The sequence below is a fragment of the Zeugodacus cucurbitae genome, chromosome 2, assembly GCF_028554725.1.
Source record: "Zeugodacus cucurbitae isolate PBARC_wt_2022May chromosome 2, idZeuCucr1.2, whole genome shotgun sequence".
NCBI classification, from domain to species: Eukaryota; Metazoa; Arthropoda; class Insecta; order Diptera; family Tephritidae; genus Zeugodacus; species Zeugodacus cucurbitae.
Genome location: NC_071667.1, coordinates 4,141,667 through 4,160,978, shown reverse-complemented (window position 1 = coordinate 4,160,978; position 19,312 = coordinate 4,141,667). Strand labels below are relative to the sequence as shown.

The 19,312-nt window shown below is 33.0% G+C and overlaps 1 protein-coding gene and 1 long non-coding RNA gene across 19 annotated transcripts in view; one reads left to right on the top strand and one right to left on the bottom strand.

Annotated features, from left to right (window-relative positions):
* LOC105208449 (low-density lipoprotein receptor) overlaps window positions 1–2,322 on the top strand; it is a 301,388-nt gene extending 299,066 nt beyond the window's left edge. For all 18 annotated transcript variants that reach the window (XM_054227532.1, XM_054227544.1, XM_054227547.1 and 15 more), the window contains one exon: window positions 872–2,322. In XM_054227532.1, coding sequence (XP_054083507.1) covers window positions 872–916 — 45 coding nt within the window. In that variant the 3' untranslated portion in view covers window positions 917–2,322. The remainder of the gene's footprint in view (window positions 1–871) is intronic.
* Window positions 1–19,312, bottom strand: part of LOC128920415 (uncharacterized) — a 64,786-nt gene that overhangs the window by 8,271 nt on the left and 37,203 nt on the right. The window lies entirely within an intron of this gene.

Sequence of the window (19,312 nt, the reverse complement as noted above, 5' to 3'; positions counted from 1 at the left end):
GATATATTTACTTACACAAACGAGCAATGACAGCGAAAATTTGTGAAATCGACCACAAAGCCGAACAAGTGTTGCCAACACCTTTCAATTATTAAAAAAAAAATTATACATACATTCATATAATTTTCAACGCAATGCTATTTAATTTATATATTTGACTGCAATTATGCTGATACATACATACATATATACAGTTCGTACAATTTGTCATTAAATTATGCAGTGCTTTTAATTGTAGCTTTAAAGTGTGTCTTAATTGCATGCAACTTTCACTAATCGTTAAATTTAATTTGTAGAAATCTCTTCAGTTTTCTCTTCAAGCTTTGATATTTTAATTTAATTTCATTAATCCAATATTCTAACTGAAATTAAGTTTGTAAAATATTATTTTTTATTATAATAATTAAAAAAAAAATGAAAATAATTAAAATTAATTTAAAAAAATAGTTTATTTTTAATTATAATAATTAAAATAATTATGTGAGGTCCACAATTGATTGTGTTATAGAAATTTGCATGACTGCATACTTGATGTGAGTGATGAAGTAAAGTATAATTAATTTTTATGTTTTTTTAAGTCGAACCTTTAATATATTTTATTTTAAGCATATCAAAAAAATATATAGTTAATTAATTTTAATTATTTTACTTAAGTAATTTAAAATTGATTTCACAACATTTAATTTATCTAATATTCAAGTTCTAAATTTTTATAAATTTTACTTATTTTTACTTATTATTAATAAGTTTAAAGGCTACTGAGAATTTATTTGCCAAAAAATTAAACACCTTCAACACTTACATAGTTCGATATTTAATTACAATAGCAAATTAATTCCTTTCTTCTTCTACACCATTTCTCTACTTGCAGTCCAAAGAGCCGCTGAACGCTGACACTGGCACGGAGTGTGTGTGAAAGGCTTACGCTATTAGGAGATTACTGTCATTACGCTCATAATTTTTCGTTTTTTTTTTTCAATATTTTGTTTTCGTTTTACTTATCACAAGTTCATGCATAACTCAATAGCACACCATATCGCTCATCCAAAATATCAAAAGACCAAACAAACATCGCACACCAACTCAAACAGAAGAAGCTACACAGAGAGACGACACCCCCCACTTCATATACGCTGCCAAAAATGCTACTCATTTTAACATATGCAAAAAGAAAATATGAAAAATCCAAAAACAAAGGAAAAAGCAAAAATAACGCAGAAAAAATTTGTAAAAGTCGAAGCATTTCAGAAACATTTGAAATCGTACGGCTTGTACATGTTTGAAACCAGAAAAAAATACTGAGCACGTGCCAGTATTGAAATTGAAATCGCCACGGTTGCAAATGTATTAGAACAAATGAAGACTATGGAAAGAGAAAGGCTAAAAAATACTATTTAAAACAATTTACTAATTAAAATCAGTTTAATCAATTGTTGCTTCATCAACAATAGCCAAAACATCGGAAAACAAAAAAAAAAAAAAAAAACAATAAACACAAAAGTAATTTTGGAAATAAACAAAGAAACTGCTTACTGAAATACGAACTACAACAACAAACGTGAACGGCGAACATACACACACTCGCACGCACCAAGGCGCCGGAGCAACCAAGAAACAGAGACGATAATGAGTTTTGAAGTCAATTAAACCCAAAATATACGCACATACACACACACGCAAACGCACTCAATGTCAAGCAGAAAAATGAAAAATGAATAAATTGGATTAATTTCCGTTAAAAGACTACACCCGCACTTTAATACATACATACGTGTATTTTATGGTGCGCCAATGCCTGGCAACACACACAGACACACACTCCCATGTAAATACAAATGCAAATCTTTGCTTTTAATTTGTTTAGAATTCTTTAATTGAATGAATTGAAAATTTTCCAAAAATAATACTTATGTAATTTTTAGACGCTTCAAAAGCAAATAACATGTATAAATTTTAAATTAATTTATTCTTAGCACAATGCAAAAGTAAAAAAGTAACAATTGTAATTGTAATTGAAATATATTTATACAACAAATTTGTATGAGAATGGAACTAATTTGAAATACAAAACAAAATTCTTTAAAATATTCATATATAAAAATACGCGCACACACTTACATAACCACTAACACTCGTACACAGTCAAAGCCTCAAACACAACAATAGCCATATTAACAGTTATAAATTATTGCAAACTCAATTGGAAAACAACTACTAAAACAAATTAACTCAATTTATAAATAGAAATAAAAAATAAGTAAATTGTAATGTGAGAAATAAATAATTGAATAAATAAAAGGAATGTAAATGTTTAAATTGCAAGTTGTACGTGTTCTTAATTCGAAGCAATTATTATTTAATTCCATTGCCTGCCTCTTTTACACATTGACAATTTCGGCAGAAATGCCGATTAAAGTCATGCTGTCTATTAAATCAATTTCCACACAAAAATAGAACTGCTAAGTTGAGAATCACGAAACTGACAGCTAATAATGTCCAAGTGCCAAAATCAATACAATTTCATTATGTGAAAGATGGAAAGGCACAGCGAAAACCTGTTTAACTGTTATTTTATTTATTGTTTATGGAACTATGTAGTTTTGTCCATCTTCTATTTGCTATATAGACACAAGTCACAGTAGGAAAGCGCTGTTGAAGCGTTAAAAGTCAGCCAGTAGACTAACTGCTGGTTTGATTTGTTGATAACTTATTATTTGTAGTTTCATGTCAAGGAAACACCAACTATTTAATTATTTAAAAAGCAACACTTAAGCAATTTGATAGCTGAAAACCATTTTGTGACAGCAGCGCCACCAATTGACTGAGTCGTAATTAAGGATTCAGGAAAATGTTTACTCTCATTCACAAAACCTTAGGCCTTTTCTGTAGCATTTTTGGTTAAAAGAAATTAGAAATTAAAATAATGATTTTTTAATTAATTATAAGGGAGCAGTTGAGTTCAAATATTATGCGGCCACATCAGAAGGGGTTCAGTAAAAGTGTATAATTATGCGAATACCCATCGGCAGGGAATGTATAGCCAACAATATTTTTCGGTGGATATTTGTAATGCTTAAAATGTTTACTTAGCTTTCGACTACACCCAATATTATTGATAAAAATACAGTATTGAAATTCCTTGGAGAGCATAAAAAACTCTTAACTATTATACGCAATAAGTACCATAATCTTAAGGGCCAAAGAGCGTTCAATATTTACCGTTATACTGCTTGATATATGTATGTACATAAAACGCTAGAATGAAAGTTAATCTCACTTACAAAAGCACAAATGATGAGTTTAGGTCGTGTGTAACCAGGAAACACCAAGTTGTTAAGCTGAAAAGTTCACCACAAGCAGCAACGCAGAGGAGAATCTATAACACTTGCACAAGCTAATCACGAAGTTAACGAGAACAAGTAAGGAAGGGCTAAGTTCGGGTGTAACCGAACATTTTATACTCTCGCAATTTATTTTTTTAACTTTATTAATATCATATAATACACAATTTGACCCACATATTCGTCATATATATTGTATAAAGTCCATTGAAAGTTGGAAACCATAATATTAGGTTAGAAGCACCGAGGTTCTCGTGTTCGACATATGGGGCCTTAAAAACCTATGGTCCGATTTCGGCGATTTTTAGAATGGGCCTGCCACACTATAAACGTAGTATTTGTGCAAAGTTCTGCACCGATATCTTCACTAGTGCTTACTTTATATATTGTAAAGTAAACGATTCAGATCGCCTTCAAAGTTCTGTTATATAGGAAGTAGGCGTGGTTGTGAAGCAATTTGGCCAATTTTCACAACATATTATTGAGAGGTAAGGAAACTATTACAATCCAAGTTTCATTGAAATCGGTCGAGTAGTTCCTGAGATATGGTTTTTGACCCATAAGTGGGCGACACAACGCCCATTTTCCATTTTGTGAAAAAATCTGAGTGCAGTTTCCATCTGCCATTTCTTATGTGAAATTTAGTGTTTCTGACGTTTTTCGTTAGTGAGTTAACTTTAAGTAATTTTCAACCTAACCTTTGTATGGGAGGTGGCCGTGGTTATTATCCGATTTCAACTATTTTCATGGTGTGTGGTGGGGTAGGTAAGAGAATCGACTGCAGAAAGTTTGGTTTATATAGCTTTATTGGTTTGCGAGTTATATACAAATAACCGATTTGGGGCCGGGGCCACGCCCACTTTACCAAAAAAATTACATCCAAATATGCCCCTTCCTAGTGCGATCCTTTATTCCAAATTTTACTTTTATAACTTTATTTATGGCTTAGTTATGACTCTTTATGTGTTTTCGATTTTCGCCATTTTGTGGGCGTGGCAGTGGTCCGATTTTGCCCATTTTCGAAAGCAACCCTCTCACGGTCCCAGGAAACGTGTGTTCCAAGTTTCATCAAGATATCTCAATTTTTACTCAAGTTATCCGTTGCACGGACGGACGGACGGACAGACAGACATTCGGATTTTGACTCGTCTCGTCACCCTGATCATTTTGATATATATAACCCTATATCTAACTCGTTTAGTTTTATGACTTACAAACAACCGTTATGTGAACAAAACTATAATACTCTCTTAGCAACTTTTGTTGCGAGAGTATAAAAATACTAAAGAAAAGAAGCAATCGCCGTCTATAACAGATTATCGTAGCTACTAAGTAACGGATATGAAGGATAATAAGGAAATCAATATTTAATAGACAACAACAATGCAGATTTATTTAACCGCATACAGATAATGAAGTTTGCGTTGCAAGTATAACGTAATAGTAAACCAACAACAACAACAAATAATAATAATACAAAGGAGAAGAATGAGAGCAAAGGATAGCAAACATAACTCAATAATCCGAGCATGTAAAAAGCGATAAAAATGTATAACTAACCAACAAGCAACAATGAGGATGACTAATATCTACCAAGAGAAGGTAGTCGCTCCTTAGTGGTAATGACACTTACATCTATTACATTATTTGGTTTCTTTTTTGTAACCATGCTTATAATTTTAGAAGAAGATTAGATACTTTAGTAACAGCTCATAATTTTTTTTGTCAATAAAAACAGAATTAATGTAAGTATGGAATTCGAGATGATATCAAAAAAATAATATTTCATATTTTTGTCTTCTTTTCTCACTCACTTTTTCATTTTCTTTGCATCATCCACTCTGGATCTTTAGCAGATTTATAAGCGAAATTATCAGTAATCAACGCAATTTTTCTCTTCGCCACTCCTCAACCTTGTCTGTTGCAACAATTTCTGCTTTCATGTAACCAATGTCTGCAATGGCCCAAGAGATATCATGTCGAGCTATGCCGTTGCTGCGGTAGCAGTTACTTTATTGCTGCTTCTATCGCTTCTATGTCCTCTTCTTCCTCGTAACCTTAGTCCCCGAATGAACTTATCTAGTTTATTGAGCAGCATAGCATAATTCACACGAGCATTGACCGGGCTCGATGTGGTGGAAAGTGAGAAAACTGATTAGTGGTCAATTTTTCAAATTAGTAGCAATCTGTTGGAAGTTGCTGAGCAAAGAATACAAGTATAAAGCATAAAGAGGATTCAGCTTATTTATAGAGAGCAGTTCACAAGGGAAATTTATCAATTTCAGCTACACATAAATTGAACTAATTAGACGTAGAAAATGTCACATACGGCATTTATTTCTTATTATTTCTTAATTAAGAATATTTAGAAACTAATAGAAATATAAGTGAATGCCAATACGAAAATGTTCAAACCAAAAGAAATTCATATGTAACGTCGATAAAAGCAAAATCTGAGTTTTATATATCATTGTATACAGTTAATTTTCCAATTAAGGTGAGAGCTGTAGTTGAACCTATCAATATATAAATTAGATAGTCATCAGTTAATTGATTCTTTGAGAGAAAGTGAATAGTTGTATATGAATTAAAGTGTTGAAAACTTGCTTTTATTTAAAAGATTACAATTGTTTTCAGATTTTTAATGTTTAACCATCTTTTAGAGTTCTTATAATATTTCAAAAATATTAAATTCCCGAGACTAACTGTATATAATATCAAAAGTTGCAGAAGATGTGCGTTGCACACAATGTAAGCGTCTGCCTCCCGCATAATAAAACACAAGTCATATATCGAACGCCACGTACCACCAAATATTGGCATTTAAGCGCATGGCTTTGACGCCTAAAAGCGTGCATAAGTATGGGTAAGTATCTTCAAATACGAAGTAAAAGCAATATAAATGAATTCATTCTCATTCTATGGAGAAGTGTTTAATTATAAATGACAGTGACTGTGCGGCACCGTTAACGTTCTAATTGCACCTAAATAATACCCAATGACTGTTTAATACTCCTCCACAAAACGTGGCGAGCTGACTTGTTCGCCCAGCAGCTCCACATAGTTAAGTAAGTGTGGCCACCCGCGGCTGTAACGCCAAAAGCTTCGCCCACACGGTGTCTATTAAAATCATAGCCAAAGAAATTGCCGTTTATGGTAGTTCGCCACTTTGCTGTTTTGATGTGCACCGGTAGTTGGTTCCTAATAGCCGCGAAATTTGTTACCATCATCAAGCTCCATTGGCGGCTGGTGTCTCAGACATGAGCGAGCAGTATGCCGTATGCCATAAAAGAGTGTAATAAAAATGAATTCATGCCCTGGAAAGCCTTAAATCCTTTTAATGTGCTCTTCGTGGCAAAGACTTGAACTTTCAATAGTTTGGCAATAAAAATTTAATTTTTCCTAATCCGTAGTTTGTGCATTCAGGGCACTCTAAGCGATTGCAAATGAAATGAGTATGGTTGAATTTTCGAGCACGAGACTTACGAGCACTACATTGCAAAAATTTTGTAATTCTAACTAGTAGTAGTTTTATATATTTAGCCGGTATTTCTTTCACTCTTATTTCATTGACAAATATGTATATATATTAGAGTTTGAGACGATAAAGTTTATATATATTTTATTGCCTTTAATATTAGCTCAGTGAAATCACATTAGATGGATGATGGACATTAATAGAAAATGTTATAACCTAGAGCACGTGGAGAATAATCTAAGACAAAGACATCCCAATTACCAAGAGAAGTTTGGCCAATCCAGCGTACATAGGCCAATACTTTCAGAGGGATATCAAAAATATTTTTCCCTAGGGTATTCAATTCAAAGCTCGGAAAATAGTTTCATGTTTCTAACTAAACAACGATTCCTATTCCTAGTGCTACAAACATTCCTATATCCAGAGAAGCAAATCAATGTAAGTACTTCAGTCAGCTAAGAAGACACTCCAACCCAGAGTATAAGCAACAAAACCGAATTTATTTTGTTTTTATATCGTCGACCTCACACACAAACAAATAAAACAACAACACAAAAATAACGGAAGAAGAAGAAGTGAGAGCATATAAATTCGAATGGCCGTCACAAAGAGATCGTCCCAAATGGGCCACCAGGGAGCAGCAGCGTCAACCACAATAGCAATATGTATATTGAGTGGTTCAAACTCGTTTCAACAAACCGCACTAAGAGCATTTTGAGTGTTTTGTAGTGCCCAATTTCGCACAAAACTATTACATCTATTGTGTAAAACTGAAGTGTGCACAATTTCGTTGTTCCATTTAATGTTCTATGCTTTCTATTTGTGTGCGTTCCACTTTTGTTTGGCCTTGTAAACGAAATGGGGCGCTTTAACTTGTCAGCATTAGCTGATACATTGCAGATATACATATCTATGTATACGTATAATAGTGTATAGGATAGTTTATACGAACAATGGCATTTCTGCTTGCCTTTTCGTTTCGCAAAATCTAACAGTGGTGTGTTTAGCTATAGCTATGCCGAATATGTCACATCGCTTCGTCTTCTTCTTCGCTGTCAAATTCGCAGTTAAGATAATTGGCTGCGACCAGCTGACGACGTCACTTTTTATAATACGAATAATAGATAATACTGTACTTACGTGTTGCCTTTATACGCAATATAAGGCGTATGCGAATCTTGTAACATTGTCAAAGTTTAGTGAATTAAATGGTGAAGTTGTTATGACAACCAAGTGATGACAAGAGAATATACTTAAGAATACACCTTCTTAGGTATGTGTAGTATTACTTCATTACATTAAGATGAATTGACATCGAGAGATGGATGAATCGATGCGTCCATACATCTTTCCGGTACCATCTGTTACTGATGGCAGGCTAATGGTAGGCTTGTTAATTATTGATGACCGACTGGTAATAAATTTCGAACAAAAACTCGACACAATTGGAAATTTAATTACTTAATTAAAAATAATTAGTTTTTCGTTCTTCTAATATCACAGAGATATAATACTAGCCATTTTCGACTGGATAGATATTATAATATCTCTATCGATTATTGCTCATGGAGGAGCCTCAGTTGATTAAGCTATTTTTTCTCTTCAATTAGCTGGTATCTCATCAATTTTAAGGGCCGTAAATTTCATTACAACAGTAATTCATATACGATCAACAGAAATTACATTTGATCGAATACCTTTATTCGTTTGAGCCGTAGTGCTTACAGCTCTCCTTTTACTTCAAATTATGCCCATCTATATAATTCACACCAGTTGTTTGTTCGATTCGCCACTTTTATAATTACGTGCAACCGCTAATATAGAGGTCTAAGTATTGTTTCAATTGCCAAGTAAAAGAGGGCTTGTATTCCATTAGAATAACACACATAGGGATAGCTTCTGGTATGGAGCCCGGGAGCTTAGTTGGAAGATTCTAATACATTCGCTTATAATCCGGACCGTGCACTACGCATTTCTGTCCATAACGATGATTTTGCTGTTGAAAAATGCCAGTATTTTACCAATAGGTACGAGGGAGTTTATGTGAGTGGCATTATGTGAGAATATTCGAAATGGCAACGAGTTACCGAAGAAAACGGTGCATATTTGATCTCAATTGGATCATTATAATTCTGATAATAATGCTTTCATTTTTACCAGATTATTATTGTTGTATAACTAAAACCATTTTCTTGACGTTGTTGTTGCAACCAGAGGAATATTTCATATTTTATCCTCACTTTCATTCTATGTTTGTTTAGAAATATAAAAATATATATATTATGTACATATATAATATATTTTCATATAACCTTCGTTCGTGGAATTTGCCACGCTAATTTCCTCTTATTTTTATATTTTGCATGTATGCAGCATTTATCTAAGTCCTTTTCATTTGCTGTAAGCTACAAAAACAAATTGAGTCACGTTTCTTACGAAAAACGTGCGGCTTTCGCATTGCTTCTTTTCATGCTCAAAAGCTTAACTCAACATTTTATTTTTCCTTACTTAAGACTCGCCATCATTTACTATTTTCATTTCCATGCGATCCACAATGCCACACTATGTTCCGAAATATTCAACGCTTTGTATTCATTCACTTTCAGCGGCGTTCCAATTCCTCTTTTTTTAGCACAAAACTGCTTTCTCTTCCCCATTTATTCATTGTCATTCATGGCTGTTGTTGTTGTTGCTCCACTGGCGCAAGTATTTGTTTGTTTAACATTTTCATTGCTCAACAAAATTCGCTCCTTATTTTATTTTAGTTATTTCATTGCTCGGCAACCATTTTAATACAATTGTATTTCCACAGCCACACTTTGTCCTCGTTTGCTTGGTTTGTTTTTGGAATTATTATATTTTCCCTTCGCTTTTTCCTTCTTTGTAAATTTGTGTTGTCATTGCGGTTGTTTGAATTCCATCGTTTTTATTAATATTAACGATGATTTTGTTCACTTCCTACTGATTCGTTTAGCGAAGGACGGAATTTAAGCTTTTTATATTTGGCGGTAATATTTCCCTATATTTGTCCTTTCCATTATAATATTTCAATTTAATTTCTTTGGCATTCATGGAAAATTAGAATTTGTGTAATGCATATTACAGCTCACGCACGCAACTCACAACGTGCTTCCAATTTGACCGATTTAGGCAAATAACAACACTATATTACAGTAGCAGAAGCTTTTTAAATCTGTGGACACTCTGCTTCGAAACCTTTTTCAGGCAAAGGCTTTCCGAAGTACATTCTGATAGGTATCCATATTGTTTGGTAGTGTTTCCTTTATTGGTAAATTCTATTTCGTTAAACTGGCTATATATAGTTCTTAATTATCTTCCGTTGAAATTTGTTTGCATTTGGAGGTACATTTGTTTCCGAACAGTAGTACTCTTGCGGCTCGACAAAGCAAATTATGATAAGTATAGAAAAATCTACTTGATACGTAGTTAGGTCTCAGCTTTTAATGCGTTGATAGCACTTTCCAAAGACACATACAGCAACACATTGGAGACATTGAAGCCGTTTCGGATCAAGCCAACGACTATCAACTGTTTATACCACTACAACAGCAGTGGTACTAAGTCAAATTTATATAAAAAAGTAAAATGTTTTTATCAATAAAAAGTCCGACCAGAAATTCAAACCCTAATAAAAAATATTACATATATTTCTTAAATTTCACTTAATTAAAATGAAGGGGCATCGAAATTGAAACTTACCATATGTACTCGTATTTCTATGAAGCTCTTCCAATTCATAACTCAACTTCAAAGGTTTAATTTTTTTTTTTGTCACTCACTTATAAAGTCGAATTATCAAATTCTCAGCAGAGTTTGAAAAACGCTTTCATAACCCTTCTTTTAACCAAGCAAGAGATAAATTATCACCTCTTAAAAGCCATTGAAATGTTACTTCGGAAATTCAAATTTGCACTGTGTTTGACACATTGAGCAAATGAACGAGATATTTGGCATACGTGCACTCCATAGATGCCTGAAAAAAATGCTAGCAAATTGAAAAAGAAACAGAAATGTCAGCCCAAAGCGAAAGCATAAAAACCATTTGTAGCGTGTTACACTCACACTGAAATCGTTAATGTCACAGACAGAGGTCACACTACTACTCATAGAGAAAGAGGTGCACGTGCATGGGAGACACTCTTTCTCGTTATTGAATGTCAATTTCGAGCATTCCGAACCGTTTGCTGCACACCGTATGCCATGGAGTAGTGCAGTAAACAGAAATTGGTGGGGGCAATGATAACAGAAATATCGAGAGAACATGTCAACCTCGCAAAGTCAGTCGAAGTTTCGCAAAAAAGTTTTTTTTTTTTTGTTTTTTTTTCTGAGAGCTGTCTCACTGCGTATTTAACACTTGGAATATGGGAGACAGCATTAATGTGATTGCATCGCTCGCTGTTGGCGTTGTCACCTGCGGTTGGTCAATTGAACGAAGTTTAAGGTGAGCATGAAATCGCACTGTTCTATCTTTGAGTGTATGTGTGTGCGTGTGTGTATGTGAATAATGACTGAGTGCGAAAAGTAGCACACAGGTGATTTACACCAGCTTATGAAAGTGTTTGCGCAGACTGGTGAAAGTGTGAAAGTTTCAAGCATATTTATATCGAGTGCTTTACTACTAAGAGTGAAAAGTTTATTCAATTTCAATTGATAAGTTCGATAGTTCCAAGTGGTATGCGATATACATACTTACTTACATCTGCACTTGCTACAATGAAATGAAGTAAAAGGTTTAAAACAATCAGAAGATAGAGTGTCAGCACTACAATACGAGATAAGTAGATAGCTTATACAACTTGTCCGTTTTTTTTCAAAAAGTAAAGTTAAATACAGATATCTATACCACTATTATAAAGAGAAACGGTTTGTATATATGTTTGTAATGAATCAAAAACTACTGTGCCGATTTCAAAAATTCTTTCACCATTGGAAAGCTACATTTACCCCTAGTTAAATAGGCTATATTTATTGCTAGAATCTCATTTTTTTTGAAAATGGTCCTCAGGTGAGGGTATCAAAACGACCCGTGATGGAGAATCTTAATCTGAAACTGAAAATCGTCTTGCAAGTCATTCTCTTCGCATCACAATTGCGTGCCAGAGAGTCGAGTAACAAGCGCTCGCAGCTGCCTGCTAAACAAAATTTCAAAACCTCCCAAGTACGCGCTTGAGGGTCGGAGAACGAACATCAAAGACTAGAATCAGGGTCGTAATCTAGTTTCAGCTCGTTAAAAATAAAATATAATTACATGTTTGAATTTTCCTCATTTTACTTTTTTAAAATTAACTTTTAAAATTTTCTTTTTTTCTTCTTATAATTCTGATGAGTACAAAACATAAAACTGTTCCGTTTTGATTATTCAACAGTTTTTTTATACATAATTCATTACCTCCTTTAAAAATGTTATACTTACAAAAAATAGCCACAGCACATGTACAATCATATCTTACCCAATGCTTTTTTGTTTAACGAAGCGACAAGTGAACATTTGAAGTTTTCACATGCGTTCATCAGTGTTGAAAAAGACAAGGACAGGGCAGCACAGTTGATAGTTAAACCGACTAAAATTTGAAGAGAAGCAATTGAATGCACATGTGTACCGTTTTACTTACATAGTAAGTAATATGTAAATATGCAAATGTGCAAATAACTGCTGCAGTCGTTTCTATATGCCACAGAGTGCATACCCAGTAGGAAAAACGCGAGCCAATGACAGAAACTTCAAGTTCAAAGTTGACCAATGAAGCTTTGATCATAGTTGTAGTTATGTCTCGTCGTTCATAAGTAAGTTCCCTAAAGACAAAAAAGAAACTAGCAAACCAAGTTAGATGCTCACAAAATTGTTGTACTGAGATTTGATTACTCATATATCTGTCTATTTATTTAAAAAGTATTGCGATATAGAGAGCAAAAGAAAAACTTAAAACGACCGCTGACTGAAAATATATTCGAAACAATTAAATAATAATTATAGTTTCGAATTTCCCGCACGGCATGCATTCGAACATAAATCCATATACTCACACTCTACATACTAATAGCCGCTTCTGCTGGTGCAACTTTCGCATGCATTCAAATGCAAATGGTCTAATGTCTCATTGTTGTTGATTTTCTACTTTGCTGAGTTTGAATTCACCGAATTTCAATGTCCTTTCAACTGCTTTCATTCCATGCCCTCATAAAAGCTTACAAAGTATTCCGGGCACGCGTTCACTTGACCGACGCTTTAACGCATCCTCAAATAGTTGGTTGGTATATACTCGTATTTTTCCGCTCTTTTGCGCAAAACTTTGACAACTCATTTGAACGAAGAAGCAATGTGGTGTAGGAATGGAGTCGGTCTTGTTCATTAAATACTTGATGATCAAAAGCGAACGGACGATTTTGATTGTAATGTGGCTGCTTTGTGGTTGTGGTCTTCGTTGTGCATATCTTTTGATTTTCAAAAGTCGAAGCGGTTTTTGCATTACAGAGGTCACGACGGTCTTTCAGCTTGTAAATTTTTCGCTGTACCATTAAGGCAGTAATCTGCTTTACAGGATTAAAAAAATCGAATTTTTTGTTTTGTTTTAAATCTCTTCCAAAACTATCCAAGAATATGTCTTTAAAGCGCGTTTCTCGAGTTTTCATTTTCACAAATGTTAGAAAACAGTGCCGGCGATAGCAAAAAGAATATATGTCCGAACGAAAAAAAACCACAGTGATCTAGCTTCAGTATTAAGGGGTTATATACAGTAAGACGGCCGAAAAAAATTTTCCAGAATTTTTTCTGAGAAAACTTTTTAATTTATTGATCCAAAAATGTATACACATATTATGGTATCTTTTAACTGTATTTTAAGATTTAGTACTAGTAAAAATATTTATTTGAAAAAGAGCTACAGCTGATCTCCAGGAGCTCCTCTCAAAAAAGACGTTTTGCGGTGACCACTATATCTCGGAACTGGATCATATGAAATTAAAAAACCAAACAGATTTCGTTAAAATAGTGTTAAATCTAGTAATTAATCGAAGGAATAAGCAAAATAAATTTTTTTGACAAAAAATCGTTTCTTCACCGAAATTTCGGCCTTAAATTGTAAATTGAGAAAAACGCGCTGCCGCTCGGACCTTGTACTTCCAAGCACTCTGAAACGCCTTTTCAAATTTGCTTACAACTTTGAAAATATTCACCGGAACGATATGAAATTTTCTGTGTGTATTCTTAAATATATGTACATTAAGAAAATGAAATAAAAAAAATCGATTTTTTTTTAATTCTAACTGTATATAACCCCTTAAATTATCTTCTATTTGAACTAAAAAAGTTGGACCAAAGCATTATTTAAACTACTTGTTTTGCAACTTAAAGTCAATTTTTTTTTTCTTAAAAAATTGAATTTTTTTTTCAAACTTCGAAAAAATTTGGAATTTTATAACTTCTTCGGTATTTTTTTGGTTCATAAAGAAAAGAAACTTATAAAAAATAAAAAAAAAATTGGTTCGACTGTTTCAGATGCATCGCATGACCTCCATCACCGGCACCGATTTACAAGTGCAGACTCCAGGCGCTCCAGAAAAATACTTACAACTTTGAAAAAATTTCAATATTTTTTAATAATAAATATTGTTTTTTAAACCTTAAATATAGTACACTATCGTCTTAAAATTCCATTTACCGCAATCATTTCCTTTCTTTTCAAAAAAATTGCAAAAAAAACCGCTTTTTTTCGGCTTCTAAAGCAGACTACTGCCTTAAAGGGATTTCATTGAATGAAGTCTTCCAGAATCATATGTAGTGTTAGCCGATTAATTGGAATCTTATATTTGGTATAACGCTCTTAGTATATTCTCCAAATTTTGGTATAACCACTTTGACAGCTAGCTTGACAGTTCGTCCCTCATTGATAACTCTAACGAAACATTCTATATATAAATATATATATCAAAAGTAGATTAGCTAAGCGTTATATATAATAAATATATGCTTCTCGATAACTGTGTTGCTTCTCATGTCATTTACGTCACTCAACTTTGACTTCAGTCTGCTGAATGTCCATGAAATCGAAAGTAGCCTCAAGTCAATTTCGGAACTATTTATATTTTTAGACTATTCATTACTATAAGGCTACTATGTACTAAATATATGTAAATATTAAACTCTACACTGCCAATCAGCGATCTCAAGCCAACTATGGGCTTTAATTTTGTCCTGTTCGTTTCTATAACCAAGATTTGCCTGTAACTTGTCTACTCTTCTTACTCTTTCTAATGTTAAATACTTTGAACCAGCACTGAATTCCACAATATCGAATTTCTATTTCCATTGAACACTTTGCATTCTTTGTTGCCTTAACCAATACATACCTACATAGAAAAGTCGTTTAGGTAAAATATTGTTTGCACATTGTTAAATATTGGAAATGTTGCCAGCAATATATTGTCAATATTTATAGCGTATACCAACAAGTGTATGAGTAAATACATAATAGAACTCTCATTGGCCTTTACCTAACACACAGTTCACATTCTCTATTTGCAATGGTCCGACTAGCTTCTTCGTATGAAATTTCATTTTCATTTTATTTTCAGTTTTTATTGAATGCATCACCATCCTTTACACCCTACAGCTCACATACCATACATATTTATGTAAATACGAAAATTATAAATATAAGTAATTCTTGAAAGCCAGAGTATACGCTAAACTGACTGAGCTGAATGCATGAATAGAGCTCGCAGAGTTTTGAGTTCGAATCAATATATTTACTTACACTACACTTAAGATGGTCCAGATCACATCCATATTTTGAAGGTTTACTTTGTATCACATATGTGTATATATACTTGGAGAAGAGTCTCCATTTTGCTTATATGAAAATTTGTTTATAAATCATTTGAAAGTATATCACCATTAAGTGTGTATTATGGCAATTTCATTTAAATTCTTCCCTTCTGATTATTGATGACTGTGTCTTAACTTATCAATAGTAATTAAAAGTATCATTAAAAAGGTTAATATTCATAGAATGTACTCAGCTACACTTATCAACTGCTTTGTATATAAATAATTGCAATTGAGGCTGACTTATATAAGTGAATATACATGTTGCTACTTAACTGTAAACATTTTTCTCGAGACATTAATGCTAACTATTGCGTTCTCCAACATGTAGCTCAATGTGAAACCTTGAAGAATGATTAAATATTCGGTCATATATATGAGTGTGAATGAATATGTGTGCTTAAGTGGTGCATGCGCTCGCTGCCTTGCTGCTTCCTTCTAGTTGCCTTTCTGTGTTACTGGCAAGGATTCATTGCATTTACAACACTCACACACTCTCACACTCTCAGCGTGTTGATGTATTGTGTCACATGGCAACCGAATGTTGTCAAAGTAATCCTTCTTGATTCACAATTCCTTCCTTCCTTCCTTCATTGTAGTTGCTGTCATCACGTCACTGTGCACTCTACACACAAACACACACATGCATAAAGTTGGATTGCTTGCGGTGCTGTTGGTGTAAACTTTACTCGTGAATGATTGAATTTTTATTGTTGCTATTGTTTTATGGTTATTCTTGTTGCATTTGCTGTTAGTGTTGCTGTCATTGCTACCGTTGACACCCTCATTGCGCTAATGGATTATGGTAATTTGCAGTTGAATGCAAATTTACTTTGAAAAGAAACTAAGAAAACACTGATTTTCACTGCATTTTAACTATGTATTTATATACCACGTACATAAAGCGAAGGTAGATAGATGCTAGTATCTTGAAGCTCAACAGAAATTAAAAATATTTTCCACTTGCACATAAATTCAAGTCGCAGAGATACTATAGATCATCAGAAATTTACTATAATTTTGCAACTTTGTCCCAGCTACACTAGGCTTATGCAGCTTACCTCTTTCTTCTGAGCATTTTAACCGTTATAAATCAAAAGTAACTCTGGAAAGTGTTAAAGACATTGAAAAGTTACAAACCCCAAATAAGTTTGTTCTAAATGCCTATAAAATCGTAATAAAAATAATTATTGTAGAATGTACACTCCCACCGCTTTTATGTTAAGCCTTACGAAACCAATAAATCACACTTTTTAATATTGTTAAACTTTTCCTATTAAGCTATAAAGAATGATGCAATTATTGTTTATGGAAAAGAGTTTAAGATTTATATAGTGTACCTATGGTATCCTACCGTTTTTATATGAAATAATTTACGGTTATCTACCGGTGCGATAGCGTTGTCGAAAAGAATAAAATATATAACTGAGAGTAAGGAAAAAATGATAACGAAAAGTAAAAGCAATTTAGATAAGAAGGTGATAAAGAAAGATATGTTAAAATGATAATTTAGGTTTTAATTACTCTTATATTAATACAACAAGATTACATTAATAATTCATGCTTTATATTTATCTTTACCGAAAAAAGTGGTCTGATATTTCGAAGATTATTTCGACAATATTTTCGGAATATATTTATTTAATAATTTTAATAAAATATTATACAAATATGAAGGCAAATATAAAAATTACATTTAAATTCTTTCAAATAAGATAGGAAATATATTTAAAAAATTTTCTATGAATATTAAAATATGAAATGAAAATGAATATGAAAAAAAAAAATTTACGAAAAATAAATTAAATAAAATTAACAAGTAAGGGAAGACTGAGTTCGGTTGCAACCGAACATTTTATACTCTCGCAATTTATTGCTATATTTTTATTAAGGTATCACATAATTTGTCCCATATATTCGGCATAAAGTCCAATAGAAAATTCCTCATAATATATAGTATATGTGCTGAGGTAATTCCTAAACCGATTTCACTCATTTTCATCACCAACATACATTATATCTAAGATTATATGCTCATTTAATTTGGCTAAGAAATTTCATATATTACCCGATTTATAAGATATTAAGCCCATCGTATTTTTGAAAATCCTATAATTAGCTATATGAGAGTTTGGGGAAGTTATGGCCCGATTTTAACCATTTTTGATACAGAGACACACTATTAGAAGAAAAAGATTAAGATATCTGAGAGATTTACCGATATTTTCGGTGAAAAATTACCATAAGGCACTGAGTTCTTCAAATTCGATATCCGAAGCCTTGAAAAGTTATCGTCCGATTTCGACATTTTTTTCACAAGAGATGCCACGATGATCATATACAGTATTTATGTAAACTATTATTTCGCTATCTTCATTTGTTCCTAATGTATATCTTATAAAGTAAAGGAATCAGATGGAATCCAACATTGAGTTATATGGGAAGTTGTTGTGGTTGTGAACCGATTTCATCCATATTCCGCACGTGTTATCAGGGTGTCAAGAAAATATTATGTACCGAATTTCATTGAAATCTGTTAAGTAGTTCCTGAGATATGGTTTTTGGCCCATAAGTGGGAGATGTCACGCCCATTTTCCATTTTGTAATAAAATCTTAGTGCAGCTTATTTGTGATATTTATTTTGTAAAATTTAATGTTTCTGGCGTGTTTCGTTAGTGAGTTAACGCACTTTTAGTAATTTTCAACCTAACCTTTGTATGGGAGGTGGGCGTGGTTATTATCCGATTTTTTTCATATTTGGACTGTATAAGGAAATGGTTAAAATGGTTAAAAAAAACGATTGCAGAAAGTTTGGTTTATATAGCTTTATTGGTTTGCGAGATATGTACAAAAAAACCTATTATGGGGCGAGGCCACACCCACCTCCCCAAATTACATCCAAATATGCCCCTTCATAATGCGATCCTTCATACCAAATTTTATTTCCATAGCTTTATTTATGGCTTAGTTATGGCACTTTATGTGTTTTCGGTTTTCGCCATTTAGTGGGCGTGGCAGGGGTCCGATTGTTCCTATTTTCGAAAGCAACCTTCCTATGATGGCAAGAAATAAGTGGGCCAAGTTTCATCAAGATATCTTAATTTTTACTCAAGTTACAGCTTGCACAGACGGACGGACGGACGGACAGACAGACATTCGGATTTTGACTCGCCTCGTCCCCCTGATCACTTTGCTATATCGTTTAGTTTTGGGTGTTACAAACAACCGTTATGTGAAAAAACTATAATACTCTCTTACCAACTTTGTTGCGAGAGTATAAAAATCTGAATTCATAACCAGATCGATTGAGAAAAAATGCAAAAAAAAAAACAAATATTACCAGATAATACTTATATAAATAGTTGGATTTGAAACTGTTGAACGCAAAATCTTCAAGTAACTATTTAAACACTGAATGGACCCACTTTACTGTAACTGTAAAGAAACTTTGATCAAAGCAATAGTTTATTTTATTTATTTGATACATATTAAAACTGCTACAGTAATCGACATAAATAAATATAAAAATAAGAAGTGCTAAAACTAACCAAGGAGAAAACAAAGGGATTGAAATAAAATCGTTGCGAAAGGAGAAATGAAGTGATTATAACAAGCAAACAAAGCAGGAAGCAGGATAAAAAGTAAATA